Genomic DNA, 19,136 nt, shown 5'->3' on the forward strand with positions numbered 1-19,136 from the left:
AGAAAAATGCCTGCAAGCGTTTAAGCCGAGCTCGGAGTGAGAATGGTAAAGGTTGCTTGGTCTCGGCATCTTTGACAAAAAAATTAAGAAACTCTTCAAGGTTATATGAGCAACAAAATCCGACACAGGACAAGATATCGATTATTCAAATCAGTATTTATTAATATTGACCTGAATATTAGTATTAATGTTAATATTAACTCACATCGCAGATATATCTAGATTCGGATACCAAACGTAACAGCCGTTTCTAATATAAGTACCCACCGGCCTCCTTTGCATAGGCTTTACCAACAGCTTCAAGCTTATAGACTGACTTAGTCGAGCCTGTATTATTATTAATCTTAATATTTTTTGTATAATTATTTGCGTAAGAATATTTGTTATGAACAGTATAAGTTAACTAATACCACTCTCTACACTCCCGCTTACACGTTCGACTACTCGCAAAATACTAATAGCAAACGTCATGACCCACATGACAAGCACAAGCAGCAGAAACGCTGCCAGACCCCGTTGTCGCCTACATAATTTCGGGTCATACGGCGTATAATCTGTCTCGCCTTTGTCTGCTGGTGCTCGACAAATCCAGTCTTGGTCGAATAAAGTGTTGAATGTGAGAGCGAGATTTGCAGATGAAAATATTATGAAAATCAGATCCAGCATAACTATTCGTTATTAGATAATCATCAAATACGAGTCCAAAATAATACATACTTAATTTCACTTTGTTTTTTGCATTTCGTAGACCTAAGGGTTTGCTAGAATACTCATCATACGTAATGTAAAACAAATATACCAACGCACACGATTGCACGCAGATTGCCATTGTGGTCGAAGGCTCCTGGGCAACCCGAGTTCCAGCTGGCTCTGCATTCCGATATATTATTGTATAATGCTGTATCCCTGCCGCCAGCGCAAGTGCTGCGGCAGATAAGGTGAATATGCCGAGCCGAAGAGTCATAGGCACATACGGATTGTTTAGAAGAACCATGTAGATATCTTTTCTTGATGGATAGCGCGACCGGTTGCGAAAAATGTCTGCTGTCATTTCGAACCGCGACTCAATCGAGTTCATCGTTGTCAATGATAGCCGTGTATTCCCATTGCCGCTACTACTACTACTACTCTGCCGATTATGAAGTTGCTGCTGGTGATGATGATAAGCCGTTACTGCCCTGGTAGGATGAGACACGCCGTCCAGACCAAGATGATGGTCGTCATGGTCATGTATCGGGTTCCAGTCACCAGATAAGTCCATCTGTTTTTCAAGCTCTTCGATGGAAATGATCTTTCGTGTTTGATGCATCCATTTCGGGCCATCCAAGTTGCTGGTGGGCGCTCTGGGTTGTTTAACTTCATCTTGCACTGGAACAGATACAGGAGTAGCATTCGCGGGAAACTTCCAGAGGGGCAACTCAGAGGGATTTTGTAACTGCTTTTCCACCCTCACTTGAGCAGGCGACTGCGACATTCGAACAAAATTGTTCCAGCGGAGAAGCTGTTCGCTTGTTGCTTGATTCAAATTTGTGTCGTCACCACTGATTGGAATACTTGTCTTCACGGCTGCCAAAATCGGAGATGGCGGCTGCAGCGGTCCTGGTACAATGCTATGAGCTTTAGTTTTCGATATTGAGTGTGTGCTTGTATTTGGAGTCGTGCCTGGCAATGATTCATCCATCGCGTTAGAACCTCCTGATAACTTTTCGTCCGTTTCCTTATTACCACTGACCGGACGTGGCGCCCAGACAGGCATCGCTCGCGGTTTAAGAAGAACCGTTGGACCTCTCTCATGATTATGATTGCTCGTAGATGTTGACGTTGGTTGTAGTGACTGGCCAGCTGCCGAAGGAGACCGCCGTGATCGGCCAGCTTCTGGAGATGCTTCTTTCTGGTCCACGATCTCGATCGACGAATCTAGTTTGGCTTGGTTATCCTCCATCAAGATGCTAGCTAAAATATTTATTTAAGATATCTTAATCTCTATAATTCTATTTTGAAATTTTGTATTAATATAATAATATAATATTGTATATTTTTATTTTAATGACAATCTAGATCATTTCAGAACCAGCTCATAATCGAATATCCCAACCGATCCACTTCTCCCGAACTAACTATACAGTTCCAATGAAAATTCTCAAAGTATGGATGATGGCGAATGGAAGTTGATAGACCAAGATGATTCATGTCAATTTACGGTTGAGCATTTCAGAACTGCCGAGTTGAATTTGGTTTGGAATCCACAAATTACGTCTTCCAGTATTCTCCGGGCGGAGATTGTAAGCGATACTCAGTCACCGAACGACTGTGAAAGCGAGCACGACCACCTATTTGACGTTAAAAACCTGCAAACTGAATTATCTACTTTGTTAAATCCAATATGCATATCATTTGAGCGAAAAGTAGTCAGGAAATTGCTTCCTCGGAATCCGGCGAAAGATAGTCCTATGATTCAATCTTGTGTATTCCTCTTCAATGAAACGCATGTTGGAATCGTCTATATTCCGCACGTTACCAATGCAGACGCAATACCTTTCTATCATCCCGCCGTATCGGGCATTTTACTATGGTACTCGCCAACACGAAATTTGCTGTCGTTGTATTACCGGTTCTATCCCAATACGAAATTGACAACACGACTCCAACGAACAGGATTACGATTGCTTGCGATTGCAAAGAAACATTCAACTGGAGTTGCAAAAGGGTACCAAAAACGGGTCCATCACGATGTCATCGTGGATAAAATACGGTTTCAGGACCGCTATTTGGAACTGAAAGTTAAATATAGTCGGCAGCTATGCGAGTCTTGGGTCGAGTCGACGGATCCGAAGAAGCATGTATTCGAAGATCTCGGCATTGCTGCGTTCTTGATGGAGTTGTGGGAGTCACGAAAATTGAAATTTGACTCATTTGTGGACTTGGGGTGCGGAAATGGCCTATTAGTTTATATCTTAGTCATGGAGGGGTATACCGGGTTTGGAATCGACGCAAGAAGACGAAAATCGTGGGAAATCTATCCCTTGAAGGTCCAGCAGCAGCTTCGTCAACAAATTTTACTTCCAAAATATTCCACTGCAGCCACTTTGCCTGATTTTGAGAAAGATTCAATTCTCCTTCAGAGTCAACTTCCACAGTCCTGTTTTCTAATCGGCAACCATTCGGACGAATTGACGCCTTGGATCCCTTTTCTTAATCATCCCTTTGTCGTCATTCCTTGTTGTTCACATGCGTTCACCGGTGCAAAGTATAGATACCCGCCACCACCTTCTTCCTTAAAACTGCCATCTAGTACGTATTCTGCACTCGTGTACCATGTTGAATTAATGGCTGCCGGCTTGGGGTGGAAAGTAGAGAGAGAAATGCTGCGAATCCCAAGCACACGAAATACAGCACTAATTGGAATTGATGTTGATCGGAAATTGGTAGGCAAACTCCAATCGGCTGAGGAAATTATTTGTAAATATGGAGGTTCAAGTGGTTTTGCTCAAAACGTCATTTCCCTGATGAACAAAAATCCGCGATCGCATTAATCATTAATTTACTATTGGGAAAGAAATATAATTAAATCAAGAAAAACAACAACTCCAATCCCACCATTTAAACATTCAATTTGATACATTTATATAGTCATTTCACCTGCCACCTCGTCATCTACTGCACTCGCAAATACCATCTCCTCATCGACGCCAGGACCATCTGCGGCAGCAGTGTTACTGTCCCCTGCATCTTCGTCGTCTTCGTCTTCAAAGTCTACATCGAAAAAATCGTCGGTAGAACCCGTTACAGATTCATAAATGGATTTTGCTTCACTTAATACTCCGTCATAGATAATGTCGACTGAGGGCGCAGATATATACAATACTTTCCCAGAGTCAGGCTCACCGGATATGGTTTCGACAGACGACGAGATCTCATCCTCGCCAGAACTAGCTCGTGCAGGTCGCGAAGCAGCACGAATGGGGGGACGGGTAGTCACTTTCTGTGTAAATGTCAATTTTAGCAAATATTTCAGGGATTCTTTGGGCGTAAAATTCCGTAGACTCTCCCCGAGTCGCACAGACGAAATGATCGGCATCCCGTTCGGCATCAACAAAACGTCTTCGTCCGAAACATCAAACTCGAAATCCTCAGTTGATTCACGCAAGATGCTCTCCTCCATTTTCTCTAGCGCCAAAAATAAATCTTTTCTGCCTTGTTCTCCAGTTTCTCTCGTAGAGATATACCAAACAGCTTGTCCAGAGGGGACCTGACCACTGCCAGCTCCCAGCACAAGCGCTTGTACTGCATACTTATTGCCATCCAAAGTATCGACGGGGAACACAACAATCGCAGCAGATTCGCCTTCAACAAACCACTCTTTGCAGTCTTTCTCAACAACTGCAACCATGCGCGTTACTTCTTCGCCGGTCTCAACCAGACCTTGATTGGTAATCAGCTTCTCGGCTACGATCAGCCTTTCGCCGTTGTCAAGTACAGCCGTTCCCGTGGCCTCATCAAAACTCTCAAGTTTTGTGCCTAGGCGATAGACTGCTCCAGCGACGGCGGCAGATCGGCAAAATCCTTGGGCCAGTTCACCACCCGACCCATACATAGAAAACATAGCTGGAAATGGCCCATAGACACCCATAGATGTCAGATACTTTTGTATCCGATCTAAAGCAACTTCCGTCGGCGCATCCGGCGTAGACAAGAGAGCAATCGAATGAACGAATTCAACAATCTGCGGTCGTTCCAACAAGAATTTCTCTTGTAGAAATTGAGATATTGGAACTCCTTTATATGGTCTCCAGATCTCTGGATGCGAATCCCATTCGACGACAAACTTCATGAACCTCATTAAGCTACGCTTCGTTAATAGCGATAGACTCTGACTCGTAAAAATGTCTTCTTTGGTGCCGGGCACCTTTTCAAACGAATCCTGCTCAAAGGTGTGAAATGAACCAAGCGGTTTGAATTCTAAATACCGGGATACTCGGCTTTGAACAAGCAGGCCTAGCAGATCTGAGCGAGTGAACATGATATGTGGACTGATATCGATAGCATATTTACGAGAGTCCAAATTGCGAGAAATGTATAAATACGCATTAGAATATGGACCCCCGTTCCCGTCCGGACTGTTTATTTGGTCCGTCCAGGTTTTCAGCTCTTCCAAATTCAATGATGCCCATAAACCGCCATAATATGGATTATGGTCAATATGAACTACATTCGAACCACTCCATGCAAGAGCACTGGTATGTAATTAGAATAGTGTACAGAGTCATAACAAGCAGGGAATATGAACACTTACGCGGCAACAATACTCTCGACAAGGCCTGTTCCGTAGACAAGAACATCGCAGGTTTCCGGAGAAGACAAACTCGAAGTCATGATGTACTCCAGAATTAGCAAAAATCAATATCGATGTTGATGTAGATATCAGACTCTAACTTTCAGGTGGACCTAGCGGTAAGGCCTGCAGGAGAGATTTTCACTTGCAGCACTGGCTCTGACTTGGATTATTCACAACAAAAAAAGTAACGAAAAAATTCAATCGATTCAAAAGTCACAAAACAAAGCCAACAACGTCCCTATGTCTTATAACTTACCAGATTTGTAATTTTTCTGAGCGAGTCGACTGGAAAATTTTGATAGAACAAGCATCAGATTATTCCCGTCACATGATATCACGTGTGATATGCGGCTCTTAAGTGAAGATTACTATGAAATGAAGGTCTGGAGAAGCGAGGCACAGGTCCTATTTTTTTTTACAACTATTCGGACATCAGTGCTGGCCTTTATAAGCAGACGAAAGAGTTTATATGGATAATTTACAGCCAAAATTTGATTGAGATACAGAGTTTTGATTTGAACTTGGTTTTTGAGCTTGAAACGGCGATCATGGCACCGAATATAAACGTTCCTATGCTGGTAAGCCTGTTGCTGCAGTACGCAGCGTTCGGTGGTTTTAGATTCTTTTTTTGGACTGAACTAATATACCGCTCAAGAGTCTTTCGCTTCTTGAAGATTTGCTTCAGCCAGTCACTCACGATCTTATTTTGTCGTCGCTGGCAAGAGAAAAGCGCAGCCGGCAGCCTTGTGTCTCGTGCGGCGCCATACATAACTCGCGTGCCTCGACGGGAACTGGGGCAGGAACAGGAGCAATTGGTAAAGGCAACTTTGTCTGTAAGCCTGGTGTCGATATATATGGACATGGCAAACAGCAGAGTTCGGACTCGATAGTATATTTTGCCTGTTTGAACTGTTCGAGGAAAATTGCTTCGAGTCGATATGCGGCACATCTACAGCGGTGTCTCGGAGGACGAGCATCCAGAAATAAAAGGTTTGGCTATTGCTGTGAAATGGAGTGGAGTCGAGCTTGATATACTAATTAAATTTAGCGCTATTGGGACCGTAGGAGCTACGTCCACCGTTGCAGTTGCCTCGCCAATGTCAATGTCCATGTCTCCTTCGTCTCCATATATTACCGACGACGACTCCCCGCCTACCAAGAACGGGTCAGGGACGAGCACGAAGAAACGCAAGCTAGGTAATGGAATTAGTTCTACAAGTGCGCGAATCTCAAACGGAACTCAGTATCCACATAAGCAGCAACACATCAAATCGGAAGCTGCGTCTCCGGCCGCGCAGAGTGATCCTGGAACGACGACTGCGAGGCCAGACAACGGAGGGATGGCCGGAAAATCACTACCAGGTGCTCGATCTAGAAGCGACAAAACAGTTCCAGGGAGTATAAGCAATTCACCCGCACGAAAAAATAAGCATGGGAATGATAGTCCTTTGCTAGCACTACATCAGTCAAGATCAGCTTCGCCTGCCTCGCGGCGATCACGAGGTTCAACCGTGAAGAATGAATATAGTTCGGAGAGCGATTGATATTTGGTTATTATGTCATCGAGTGGAAACGCAGGGCTTGTTTGAACAAGTAATGTAATTAATTTAGCATTAAAGAAATATCATTAGTTAAATTAGTAGGGATTTATTGCCGGTGACTTAATCAGATTTCTCGGGAATAGTCCGCTTCAGGAAATCGAGAAGATCGACAAGTTCTTTGGGGGATGTACTATGAGTTAGCCCTTTGTACTCGTGAAATTCATGGGGAATTTCAAGTTCTGTAAGTTTGGTGTGCGTGAACATTCCGTACTCGAACTTTACGACAGGGTCTAGAGTGCCATGACCAACGAAGTAAGGAAATGTTATCCCATGTTCTTGGTGCATCTACTAATCAGTACTACCGAAAAAGCAGACGAGAACGTAAACTTACTTGTGTTATGCGCGATCGCATTGGGATGAATCCAGACAGGCCGACAACACCTCCGAGTTTAATATCACTGGTCAGACCGGTCTAACGGTTAGATTATAGTCATTCGAACGTTGCAGGAACCTACCAGCAAGGAAATGGCACATCCTTGAGAAAATCCACCGATTACAATTCGCTCAGGCTTGATCCCACCAGAAATTTCTTTAGAAATAAAGGATCGGAGTGTTGCAGAACTGGCAAGCATTCCTTGCTGATCTTCTTGTTCCTCGACTTTATCGAGAGAAATGATATCAAACCAAGAAGGCATTTCCAGACCAAAGTTCTGTCAAGGTTAGTTTCAGAGTCTCCTCGAAAACACAAACATAGGCTTACAAGCGAGACTTTCTGGATCGGTGCATTGGGGAAAATAAACTTCACATGATCAAAAGCTCGCATACGACGACATTCATCAGCTAGAAAGCGCCAGCCATTTCCTGAGTCACCGAGACCATGCATAAATATGACCGTCGCAGTATGTTCGCGTACAGCGGCAACAGTGACTGCAGTTACAGATTGCATTTCAACTTTAGGTGACGTCTTGTCTTCAGAATTTTCTTTCTTATGTCTGATCACCGGCCGCCGCGGAGTATCAAGAATATCAGGAGTGTCAAGATTAACTTCAAATGCAGACGAGGAGTGGGACAATGAAGCACTCGACCAAGGTTTGGCCAAAAAATAAATGCAAACAGCGGCAAAAAGAACCAACAAAAGACGGCTGCGGTGACGTATTGGTATGATTGAAGGCAGTTTGAGGGCTGTTTTCTATTATTGATGATGAAGTCGATTTCTGGATCAATATTAATGTTAGTATCCGCGTTAGTAACAATATCAATATCAACAAAACTGACCAACAACTCGTCGATAACTCTCGCGTAGTGTTAAAATAAAGGCTATATGATCTCAAGGTCAAAAAAGATATGTGGTCAACAGAAAATTATTAAAGACGGACTCAACCTGTTAGTCTGCTGCTTTATCGCGACTCTAACCACCTTTTGCTGATTGCCAAATGAGTTCTCGAGCAGGAGCCCACTTGGCAGTGCGGCGGTTAACAATTATTATATAAGCTAATGAGATACAATTAGTAATCTTTCATCAGGAACTAATTACATAGACCATCATGTGATTACAGTATAAACGGATAGCGATTTTTTAGTTAATCCAGGGCACGGGCTGTTTCCAGCCAATGGAATTGCCTGTAATCATAACCGAGTCTAATACTGTTGTTTTATTTATGGTATAATCATTCAATATTTTGTCTGTTACATCCGCCGCATACCCCGAAGGCAAACATCCCGTGAGAAGCAGTCCGGGACTTGAACCAAGCGACAAGCCTGCAGATTCTACGAAGTAGAGAAGCAAAATCGGAAGAAATAACTGTGTGTTCAATCCACGACGAAAAACAATTAATTTTGTGCTAATTGATTCATAAAGTTTTTAATAATGGCTGAAAAGAGTGTGCTCAGACAATTTTTCGAGGCTATCGTCCCTGTTGTCAAGGCTGAAGAGCCAGAGGTATGCAATTCTTACATTCATGATTTTGTTGGTGGATTTTATTATTGACTAAAAGTAGGAAGAAGAACCCGTTGAAGAAGCTGAGGAGGAGGAGGAAGAAGAAGAGGAAGAAGAGGATCCTGAAGATATTTTCCCAGAACTCCAGGAGAGTACGTTATTTTATATTGCGACGACCCATGCTCTTCATTGCTGTTGATTTCTTTTTCTGGTTTATTGCTAATTTGGGCCTCTATGAGAGCTGGGGAAATAATACTCGTTATTGTCTAACAAGAATTTCTAGAATGCGCGGAAACCCCAATCTGTCACCCGTTTAAACATCATTTTGATGAGTGCGTTGAACGCGTTACAGCTGCCCAGGAAGAAGAGGGATATGCCGAACTCGAGCACAAGGAAGGTTAGTAGTCAAAATCAAAATCAAATATGATAGAAGTAACTAATTTGCAATAGATTGCATTGAGGAGTTGTAAGTTTCCGCCTTTCTCGACAAGGCTGTCGAGTCAGATCCATTATTTACTAACGAATAGTTTCCACTTATCTCACTGCGTTAACGAATGCGCCGCGCCCAAGCTGTTTGCTGCTTTGAAATAAGCGTTGTTTTGATTAAAACTTCTATTCCATTTTCCTAATGGAATGGTAAAATTCCACATCCTCATCTTCTACATATCGATTTCGGTCAAACTAGTCATTTAATTTACTACATATTTTATTGATTCAATTGATATTTTTGGCATAATAATACGAAGAGACTAAGACGCCAATGTGCTTACTTCAATAAGTATGCTCATGATTTCTAATATGACTGATTGGAATCATCAAGATCTATTTCATGTTCTCCACATGTACTTACACGTCTCTATCATAGCACTCTCCCCACCACTACTGCACATTGACGGAACTTCAACTCTCACTAAACCTTATCCGCATGCTCATATCCGTTAAATCCTTTCAATCCCTTTTGGAATTTTTTTCTCTTGCCAAGTCGACCTACTCCCTGCTACAATATTCATATCCAGATAATATGGCCACGTGCCTGGTCTGTGACACGTGATCACAATAACCCCTCGGGTTGCGAGTCTGTTTCTAATTTACCGCATCCGTCAGTCACAGTCGTAGTTTCAACTAGAACGAAAGATTATCTAGTTGGATCGTACGCTACTTTTGTTTTTAGTCCAGTAGCTTTATTTGCTTAGTTTACAGCGCACTATTTACTCCAGATCTACTCTGGATTTTATTGTAAACAGCGTCGCCTACATTTGCTAATGCCTCCTCCGGCAGAGGCACAAAGTGCGGCCGCTTCTCCAGCTCATTCGACGCACTCGACGCACTCGACACATTCAACGCGGTCCTCGAAACGAGTGTCGTTGTACGACATCGAGCCGGATTTCTTGCTGGCAAACAAGTCTTTGTTTACTCGTCCACAGCCAGTTCCATCGCTCTCGAATTCACAATTTTCTGCACAGGCGGCTGCAGCACCGTCATTTGCATTCCCGGCCAAGAATAGCCATGATTTCGCTTCGTCACCGTCTCCTCCTCGAGAACGGTCCCGTTCTCCCCCCGTAATCACGACGACACCCTATCGACCTTCAAAATTCTCGTCTTCGCGGGACTCACTTGAAAATACGGCCATTGATGAAAACAGTACGCGGTTGACTTCTGCTCGAGCACCGTCGCCGATCCGCTTTTCTCGTCGCCCCCCTCCTTCTAGAACGACCACCCCCCCTTCGATATTACTTGATCCACCGACAATGCATTTTGAGCCGAACGCAAGTATTGTTGATTCTTCAACTCTTGATACGAATTTTCCGGATCCAGATGCAGACATACTTAAGTCTGACTCAGGTATCGCAAGCTCGGGGCCGTCGACTCCTGCAAGATCGGTCTCGCCAGTGAAACTTCCTCGCAAGCCCTTCAATTTTCAGTCTACTACTGCAGCCAGATCACCAGTCAACAAACCAAATCAACGACGAGGTCATAAATATAAACATTCGTCTGTATCCATGAACTTCTTTCTCGAACCGCCTCCTAGGCCGCCGCCTGTCTTGCCTTCGCATTTGCCGGTGCCCACGTATACAGAGACCTTTCATAGCATGTCTCGAGATCAGCAGATCCAGTTATCTTGGTGTAGTTTGCATTTGTTTGTCGCGCTCCAATTGTGGTTCTTGTCGTCGGAATCAACGGTTATGGTCGCGCTCTCGCATATTTTGTTCTATGATGCGTTTGCAGCTACTTTGTCTGTCTTGGTTGATGTTTTTTCAAACTTTGATGTTTGGAAAATGTCTAGCTTGCGACATCCTTTTGGTTTACAGAGATTAGAAATTTTGGCAGGATTTGCCAGCTCCGTCGGTCTTCTGTTTATGGGGATTGATATCATATCTCATTTATGCGAGAATTTTATGAAGTCAGTAATTGCCGAAAGCGTTCCTCATGACCATGAAGCAGAGCAATTTTTCATTCGGGGATCTTCATTTGTCATGGTGCTTGCTCTTGGAGTGACAATTGTTTCATCAATAGTATTTCAGAATCATGAACGAGTTGGAACAGCAATTCAGATGTCATATATCCGTAAACTACCTTGGGGCTTGAATAATCCGCTGTATTTGACAACAATTTCCTCTTTAGTTTTCATGTTGTTTCTGCCGCGATGGTGTCCCGAATCTGGACTGGCAAAGATCGATGGGTTGTTGGCGATCTGCATATCAGTTGCAATGTGCACGATGGGCTGGCTAACGGCACTTGCACTTGGACGAATGCTGTTATTAGGAACAAATGGGAAGTGTGTCCATAGTATTATTCGCGAAGTGCAGATTGTTGAATATGTGGATTCAGTAGAGTCGTGCCAGCTATGGCAGGCTCATTATGGTTTATGCATCGTGAACATTCGTCTCCGTGTTCGAGGACCACCTGCGTCAGAAAATGCGGTCCGCTCAACTGTGAATCGAATTGTCGGTGAAGAATTAAAGTCGTTCATGGGAGCTCTGTCCACCAATTCGTCAGACTACGCGATTGCTACGTCTAATGTACGAGCCCAGGAAAAGGAGAAGGAAGACGACGACGTTGATGGAGCAGTAACAGGATTTGGGCCCAGACCAAAGATCCGAAAGAGTGGTATTAGATGGGAGAGTACAATTGAAATTATAAGGGCATGATTTCATTTGGAATTTGAATTTAAATTTGAATTGATTGTTTCATTTTTGGCATTATTGTACTGTATTGTATATTTTTGATTGGGTTATGTTTGGAGTCTGCCGGTTTAGATGTCAATGTGAAATAAGGCTTGTCGGTTTACGCGATCCTGAGTCGCATTATCTGGTTTCATATTTAATAGCATTATTGTTTATACTATTGAGATAAATTTGCAAATCAGAAGCTTAAGGTTTATATAAGTTCTACTGTCATAGTACACTTTGGACGAACAGTAGAGCCGTTCCTGCGGCTCTCGACGTCATAATCCAGGAATATTGATCCCGGATAATCCGCTTGAAAAAGTCTATAGATTGGGAAACATAGACTTTCTGCCGTCAGAAGCAGGCGATTCAAGCGGACTGGAGAATCACAGAGAAAAGTGGAGTAATGGACGCGGATGGACGGACTGTAGTCGTCTGGACCGGTGCTACGGCAGGTCTAAGTGCGATCGCGCTAGAGCAGACCCTTGTAGATGCAGCGTTTCTACACACTGTGTCGTCAGGGAGTCTTCGGCACGAACATATAATGAACTCATCTGTGTTTAGTTCATCTTTAGCAGTATCGGCGCGAGCATCAAGTACGAGCCTGTCGAAATCTCCTGACCGGCGAGAGCATCGAGACCAGCGAGATCACGGTGCAGTGCACTCCTTAGCGTCTATATTCAGCAATCCGGGCTCTCGTAGTCGGGCAAGTTCGCTAGATCGCGCATATTGGATCTCTGATGAGAGCTCGAGAGGGCGTCGAAGGGACCCGGTCAACTCGTCGACAATGCTGTCAATACCAGTAACCTCAGTTTCGCCATCTGTCATGGACCGCTCAGCACCTAGTTTGAGGGTGATTGTTCCTGTTCGTGATCCAGAGAGTCAAAACACTATTAATGTGCTCCAGAGACTGCGTGCGCTGGGATCTCACAGCAATTCAATCATCGAATCATATGGTTAGTCGATAGCTTTTTTGGTTATTGTCACGGATTAACCTTATGCTTTTAGATTGTGATTTTTCGTGCTTCAAAGCTGTTAGAGCATTTACCGGAATCGTAAGGGAAAAGTACCAATCGATCTCCACTATTGTTTTAGGAGCGCAGATCACCACCTACGGTCCTGCATCGTTTACAGACGATGAGCATGTTGAGCGAGGAATGACTATCAACTATTTTTCGCAGTGGCTGCTAATCTCGGCCTTCTCATCCATGATCAGCCACCGGATTGTGCTCGTCGCGTCGCCAGAATACAAGCGCGCGGATCTGAGCCATCTGATCCACTACGCTAAACGTAAATCCAATGATTCAACAGTGATTCCTGAGGTGCCAATCTCCGTCTCGCAGGCTCTGATAGCAATGTCATTTCGGACGTGGACCGAATACTTTGCAACCAGAGCTGGCGCACCCAAGCCGGACGTTCTTATCGCGGTTCCTCCAAAGGTCGAGCCTATAGATGTTATGAAAAAAAGGTCTTCGGCAATCGACCTACACCTTTCAATGTCAGGCCTCGCCAATAGAATTGGGTTCAAATCGACGGTCGAACAGGCGGCAGACATAATCACTCATGCAGCCTTTTCGCCTTCGTTCGACGGTTGCCACGCAGCGTCTATCGGCAAAGACTTGAAGACGGTCACAATTAATCTGCGATATTTACGGCCAGATTACGAAGAAATCAATTACATTCACCAACGCACCCGCGCTCTTTTTCATGGTGAGGAAGGTGCACCTACGAGACCACCGGCGCCTCCGCGAAACGTACCTCGCGCCTTAGCCGACACAATAAAGTACTGGACGGATAGCGAGACGGCGAAAAAATATACTAAAGTTGACCGGAACGGCGACGACGATGACGAAAACACACGTATGTCGGAGTCGCAGGCGTATTGGAATTGGACTTGTATGGTGACCAAGGAATTCCAGTTGATTATTCATGACGAGGATTAGACTTTCCATATTGTAATTTATAAGTAGGCGTTTATAGAATTAAATTGTTTTAATTAATTACTATCGCATCAGTCATAACTAAATAGTTAATAGATATCTAAATATCATAATGCATGTTAACTCACCGGAACTCCATCGTATTCTGCATCATCAAATTTTTTGATGGCACGGCGCCGAATACTTCTATTTTTCAAACGTCGTGTTCCCAGTAATCGTGAACACAGCATTACTACCAATCTATCAGTACTGTAAAACCATTCTGATAAATACAAACTACGTACATGCGAGAATAACGGCCACGATAATCGCTGCAACTGTTGGAATTACAATCTCCCGGCTTTCTCGAGTGTCGGAAGACTCATATGTACATGTGGCACCTGGTCCCCCAGTGACCCAACAATTCTATCTGCGTTAGTTTGAAATCACATTTCTCTCGCAGAAATCGTTATACCGGAACAGAGAGGGAATTCAGGTCAACCCAGATTGAAGCGCTTCCTACCGCTTGAGATCGAATAGACTGCAGCACTGAATTCTGAAGTGGCGTGCGAGGAATACTCAGTAAACTATTACCCGAACAAGCACTCGAAGCGCTGAAATAATTAGATTTCTTTTGCGACAATACCCACGAATAAGGACGTTTGGAAACTCTGCAAGCAACATAAAATTTATCATAGCAGTTGGAAACAGTGAATCCTGAAGAGGACAGCGAAGCACACCGATAGAGAACTCCAGACACAGACCCATGAGTTTCATCAGTAGAAGAAATTTGGATTGGTTCGTTGGTTGACCATGCCCATCGGCCGACGACAAGGTTGGTATGCAAATAGTCAACAATATCCAGCGCCAGAGTTTCGGGATCAGCGTTAGATAAGGTCGCGTTGAGTACTGGGTTAAACCCGCACTTCATGTACTGCGTCAGAACCGACGCTGAAAAGCGATTGTCCGAGGTGTCGGCAGCCAGAAGAAAGGATGGTGCGACATTCGCTCCACTAGATGCAACATGTACTAAACCCGAGCCGGTTTGAATCTTACACACGGGCGACAGCAATGAGGTTTTCTGACTTGCAGAAAATGCGGTCGAATAAGTGACTGTCGTCTTGCCAGCCCAAGGAATGTCTGAAGCGGGGAAAATCACTTGCACATCTTTGGCGGTGTTATAAATATCCGAGTCAAGCTCAATGTTACCAAACGAAAATACGATGCGATAGAATCCATGGAAAATCATGTTCTCCAATAAAGGCCAGCCTTTACTCGATGAACCAGTAGAATTCCAGGTGATATGTGGGGTGTCTCGGTCGAGGTCGAGTTGCTGACGGGTATAGACGTAGTTCGACAAAACAATGCTGATTTGTTTACTTAGAGACTCTTGTTTGTTGACTTGTGTCACGGAGTCGGTATGTTGCGGTTGGAGAGAAGATGCACTTAGAGTGGAAATCGATGTGGTTTGCGAATCGTCATGGATCACGGTAGAGACTGTGCCGGCTGTAGCTGTAGTTCTGCTCGTTAGCGCATAAATCGCTGAATTGATCTTAGAGCTGACTTCTAAGCCAGATATGGAGCTAGAACTCGTAAGTGAAACTGAGCTAGACTCGAAGTCTGAATGAGAAATCAATTCGCCAGAGCGAGCGGGTAAAAGATGTAATGTGATGATGATGACCTGCGCTTCCAGATTATTATCTGTCGGCTCAATCCACTGGTCCCTCACGATGTCACCTAAAAACTCCGCAAAGGACAATGTCAGGTTACATGCATACGTGCGATTATTCGCTCGGAAGACAGCGTTCGACGCGTCCTGGATTTCGGCGCTGTATTCGAAGGGACATAACTGGAACGCTTCAAGTAACTGGTTCCAGTATAAGTTTAGAAAAAAGCGCTGAATACCACGATCCGCAAGATTCGACAACTCGCTAAATACGTTGTATGTATAATTCAAAGGTTCTAGGAGAACTGTGTTTAGATTAATTGCCGGAGACACAATCCCGTCCATAGACACATTGAGCGTTAGATCTCGCTGAGATCGGATCCCATTGGACTCTATAGCCGTGATATCTGGCCAGGTTAACGCCATCAGTGCTTCGAACTCATAGGTGCAGCTGTATGTGTCTCGTTATTTATGTGTATACGATCAGATAAGTTTCGATCATTGTTGAAACGTTTACTATCTATTTGTCAACTACTTACTTCGGATCTGTTGAGGTACAAAGAGGTCATGTGATTTAAGTAGTGTAGTCGCGATATTCTGCAATAAGCAATGGCAAGTAATTGATTACATAATCATTCAATTTAGAATTTTAATACCTTCTTCCAATTGAACACACAAAACTTTTCGTTGTCCGAATCAAACCTTTACACTCTTTTAGTTTCTAGAGACTCCCATACCCAGAATATTGGATTATGGCTGATTACTAAACTGGCCGAGACATTAAATCATCAAGTCCCAGCAGTAAGCTACTTAAGAATCTACCACGTCACTCTTTAGCATTTAATGTAAAGGAAGAATTTGAACACAGAGCGGCTAAAAACATTCAAGAACAGACACAAGGGTTGAGCTCGACATCAAGAGATATGAAGCTTTTAATTGGTTTTCTGACAGTTTGGGCAGTGTTCGCTGTGTCGGTGCTGGCGAGCAATGTAGTCGAGTTGACGGACAAGAATTTCGACAGCTTGATCCTCAAGAGCGGGAAGCCTGCACTAGTTGAGGTATGATCTTCCGAAAAGATTTTGACTGCTGATCAAGAGACCACTGACAGGATTAGTTTTACGCGTCGTGGTGTGGACACTGTAAGAATCTAGCGCCGATATACGAGGAGCTGGCCAATTCATATGCAACTAAGCAGGACAAGATCCAATTTGGTACGTGGGTGTCTCGAGAATAAGTGCACACTCAAATACTAACTTAATAAGCTAAAATTGATGGCGACAAAAACAGAAAAGTAGGAAAGAAATACAAGATCCAGGGATTTCCCACAATCATGTACTTTGACGGAAAAGGAGGCGAACCTATTGACTACAATAAGGGCCGCAATCTAGACGCTTTTCAGGAATTCGTTGAAGAGAAGACGGGTGTCAAGGCAAATAAGCCTAAGGCACCTCCCTCGGCAGTCAGAATGCTCAAAGACGTGGATTTTCCACAGGTCGCGCTTGATCTTGATAAAGACGTGTTGGTAGCGTTCACGGCCAGTTGGTGTGGTCATTGTAAGGCCATGGCGCCTGCGTATGAGCAGGTTGCCGCGATTTACGCTCTTGAACCATCAGTGGTGATTGCAAAGATGGATACTACGGACCCGGATTCGAAACACACGGCACCCACATATGGCGTACAAAGCTATCCTACAATCAAATTTTTTCCAAAGGGAAGCACCCAGGTTCTTAGCTACGAGTCTGGTCGGACGGTTGAAGACTTTGTTCGGTTCATCAACAGTCATGCAGGAACTCACCGAACCGTGGAAGGTGGTCTAGACAGCACAGCCGGAGTCAATAGTGACTTTGATCATGCTATTTCTTTACTTGCAGCATCTGTGCCGGAGGGTATTGACAAGGCTCTCGATACGATGGCGAAAACAACGCTTCCATACGGTCCATATTACATCAAAGTCATGCGCAAGCTGGCTTCAAAGGGCGAAGGATATCTTAGTTCTGAGATTAGACGTTTAAGTTCAATCCTCAAAAAGGGGTCCATGGCACCCGACCGAGCGGACAATTTCCAAATTAGACTCAACATTCTGACAGACATGTATGAGAAGTATAAGATACCACCGCGGGACGAATTGTAGAATTCTAGTCAGTACATATTGAAAAATAATTATATATCATTACTATTTTAGTTTTAATTGTTTCTCAATGTCGTCTATCCGCCGTAGAATGGAATCCACTATGAAATTAGCAATGGAGCGAAGCAGGGAAAATAGACATACTCTTTTTATCTATTTCACTGGCAGTAGATGTATATTTATCATTCTATTATGTTAGTATATTGTGATGAGTCAATCGGAAATGCGCACTAGTTTGTCAATCATGTCCTTGATTTCGTCTTCGATTGCACTGGATTGGATTACCACCACAGGAGCAGATCGATCAATAGCCCTTGCTGCTTCACGAGCCGCCGCCGCGCGATTAACTGCATTTGAGGATAATGATCGGGATCCGGCTGTTGGTCTGTCATTGGAGCTCTCATCATCGTCATCGTCTTCACTCTCGTCACCATCTTCCTTTTCACCATCTTCCTTTTCACCATCTTCATGTGCATCATCTGAAGTCATCAAAGTGCCATCGCCATTCAGCTCTATTGATGACTCAAAAGTCTTTGCATCTTGAAAATTGGTACTGGAAGTACTTGTAGTACTCGTTGAACTGGCTGTAGATGGTCTACTGGTTGCAGGATCTCTAGTATCGACCACTACAGTAGAACTGAGCTCTCTCAAACCGGAATTTTTATGAGTAGAATCTGCAAAGCTTGAATCCGTATTCAATTCATTTGAATCAGAGGATGACAATGACTCAACTGCACTACCAGTGTCCTGGGCTGAATTAGACATAATGTATAGGCGTGTATAACCAGAAACAAAATGAATTGATAGCTCCCAGCCCTTCAATCTACACCTGTCGGCATTCCAATAATAAAGTTACAAATTATTGATAAAAAAATCCATTAAAACACTGAACAAGCCAAATTACATGCACTATCTTCTTGAACCCTACGGTTCCCTAAAAACACGCGCTCCAAATCTCCTTGTAGAACTAGAATGATGAAACCAGTGTATAATATCGAGCAGGATAGGAAAAATCCAGCAAACAAATAAACATCGGTATGAAGAGAGAGAAAGAGTAAACATTTTTGACAAAAAGGACCGAATTATTGACAAAACGCTGAACCGATGGACGGTAAGCATGCCTAGACGGTCCGATTCTATGCATGAAATGAAAACGAGGAAATTGAAATTGGAAGACGCAAGTTCTTAAAGCAAACCGGAAAGCATACGCTATATCTACTCGGAAGCTTCCTCGGCTGCAGGCTCTTCGACTGCAGCTTCCTCGACTGCAACTTCCTCTTCTTCGGCAGGCTCTTCGCTTTCTGCGGCAACAGCACTGACGACGGCATCAATGAGCTTCTGGCGCTCGGCTGCAAGCTCTTCTGCGGATGGAACAGGAACAGATTCATAGAGCTTGAATGGATACGGAGTATCAATTTGCTTAGCAGTCGATCTGATGTAAAGA

General features: G+C 43.8%; 11 protein-coding genes across 11 annotated transcripts; 6 read left to right on the top strand and 5 right to left on the bottom strand.

Annotated features, from left to right (window-relative positions):
- Positions 1-399: 399 nt before the first annotated feature.
- Positions 400-994, bottom strand: V1516DRAFT_620921 (uncharacterized protein; the record flags this gene model as incomplete). Its single annotated transcript, XM_066919508.1, has 2 exons — positions 400-668; positions 718-994. The coding sequence occupies 2 exons, from the start codon at positions 992-994 to the stop codon at positions 400-402; spliced, it is 546 nt and encodes a 181-aa protein (XP_066778587.1).
- A 1,130-nt stretch (positions 995-2,124) lies between these two features.
- V1516DRAFT_670038 (uncharacterized protein) lies at positions 2,125-3,656 on the top strand. Its single transcript, XM_066921285.1, has one exon. It carries the CDS (start codon positions 2,148-2,150, stop codon positions 3,531-3,533), a length of 1,386 nt encoding a protein of 461 aa, XP_066778588.1. The 5' UTR covers positions 2,125-2,147; the 3' UTR covers positions 3,534-3,656.
- V1516DRAFT_670040 (GDP dissociation inhibitor-domain-containing protein) lies at positions 3,504-5,654 on the bottom strand. The gene is made up of 2 exons (XM_066921286.1): positions 5,294-5,654; positions 3,504-5,234 (listed from the first exon to the last, which is right to left on the bottom strand). The coding sequence occupies exons 1-2, from the start codon at positions 5,371-5,373 to the stop codon at positions 3,623-3,625; spliced, it is 1,692 nt and encodes a 563-aa protein (XP_066778589.1). The 5' UTR covers positions 5,374-5,654; the 3' UTR covers positions 3,504-3,622.
- Positions 5,655-5,678: 24 nt separating this feature from the next.
- Positions 5,679-7,073, top strand: V1516DRAFT_689246 (uncharacterized protein). The gene is made up of 3 exons (XM_066923807.1): positions 5,679-5,913; positions 5,991-6,325; positions 6,384-7,073. The coding sequence occupies exons 1-3, from the start codon at positions 5,884-5,886 to the stop codon at positions 6,877-6,879; spliced, it is 861 nt and encodes a 286-aa protein (XP_066778590.1). The 5' UTR covers positions 5,679-5,883; the 3' UTR covers positions 6,880-7,073.
- On the bottom strand, positions 6,997-7,822 carry V1516DRAFT_620295 (Phospholipase/carboxylesterase/thioesterase; the record flags this gene model as incomplete). The annotated part of the gene is made up of 4 exons (XM_066919479.1): positions 6,997-7,221; positions 7,268-7,348; positions 7,392-7,586; positions 7,637-7,822. 4 exons carry the CDS (start codon positions 7,820-7,822, stop codon positions 6,997-6,999), a joined length of 687 nt encoding a protein of 228 aa, XP_066778591.1.
- A 693-nt stretch (positions 7,823-8,515) lies between these two features.
- On the top strand, positions 8,516-9,627 carry V1516DRAFT_670050 (ubiquinol-cytochrome C reductase hinge domain-containing protein). The gene is made up of 5 exons (XM_066921287.1): positions 8,516-8,815; positions 8,874-8,964; positions 9,096-9,209; positions 9,263-9,278; positions 9,340-9,627. Exons 1-5 carry the CDS (start codon positions 8,744-8,746, stop codon positions 9,401-9,403), a joined length of 357 nt encoding a protein of 118 aa, XP_066778592.1. The 5' UTR covers positions 8,516-8,743; the 3' UTR covers positions 9,404-9,627.
- A 290-nt stretch (positions 9,628-9,917) lies between these two features.
- On the top strand, positions 9,918-12,193 carry V1516DRAFT_670054 (cation efflux family-domain-containing protein). The gene has a single exon (XM_066921288.1). It carries the CDS (start codon positions 10,075-10,077, stop codon positions 11,959-11,961), a length of 1,887 nt encoding a protein of 628 aa, XP_066778593.1. The 5' UTR covers positions 9,918-10,074; the 3' UTR covers positions 11,962-12,193.
- Positions 12,194-12,315: 122 nt separating this feature from the next.
- On the top strand, positions 12,316-13,994 carry V1516DRAFT_633175 (uncharacterized protein). The gene is made up of 3 exons (XM_066919976.1): positions 12,316-12,537; positions 12,727-12,935; positions 12,988-13,994. Exons 1-3 carry the CDS (start codon positions 12,386-12,388, stop codon positions 13,920-13,922), a joined length of 1,296 nt encoding a protein of 431 aa, XP_066778594.1. The 5' UTR covers positions 12,316-12,385; the 3' UTR covers positions 13,923-13,994.
- On the bottom strand, positions 13,705-16,102 carry V1516DRAFT_670058 (uncharacterized protein). Its single transcript, XM_066921289.1, has 4 exons — positions 14,374-16,102; positions 14,204-14,324; positions 14,048-14,151; positions 13,705-14,000 (listed from the first exon to the last, which is right to left on the bottom strand). The coding sequence occupies exons 1-4, from the start codon at positions 15,988-15,990 to the stop codon at positions 13,995-13,997; spliced, it is 1,848 nt and encodes a 615-aa protein (XP_066778595.1). The 5' UTR covers positions 15,991-16,102; the 3' UTR covers positions 13,705-13,994.
- Positions 16,103-16,219: 117 nt separating this feature from the next.
- On the top strand, positions 16,220-17,939 carry V1516DRAFT_670063 (thioredoxin-like protein). The gene is made up of 3 exons (XM_066921290.1): positions 16,220-16,622; positions 16,679-16,775; positions 16,827-17,939. Exons 1-3 carry the CDS (start codon positions 16,488-16,490, stop codon positions 17,693-17,695), a joined length of 1,101 nt encoding a protein of 366 aa, XP_066778596.1. The 5' UTR covers positions 16,220-16,487; the 3' UTR covers positions 17,696-17,939.
- Positions 17,906-18,457, bottom strand: V1516DRAFT_683776 (uncharacterized protein; the record flags this gene model as incomplete). Its single annotated transcript, XM_066923528.1, has 1 exon — positions 17,906-18,457. One exon carries the CDS (start codon positions 18,455-18,457, stop codon positions 17,906-17,908), a length of 552 nt encoding a protein of 183 aa, XP_066778597.1.
- Between the last annotated feature and the right edge of the window lie 679 nt (positions 18,458-19,136).

This window comes from Lipomyces oligophaga (genome assembly GCF_038497815.1).
Source record: "Lipomyces oligophaga strain CBS 7107 unplaced genomic scaffold V1516scaffold_2, whole genome shotgun sequence".
Lineage (NCBI taxonomy): Eukaryota > Fungi > Ascomycota > Lipomycetes > Lipomycetales > Lipomycetaceae > Lipomyces > [Lipomyces] oligophaga.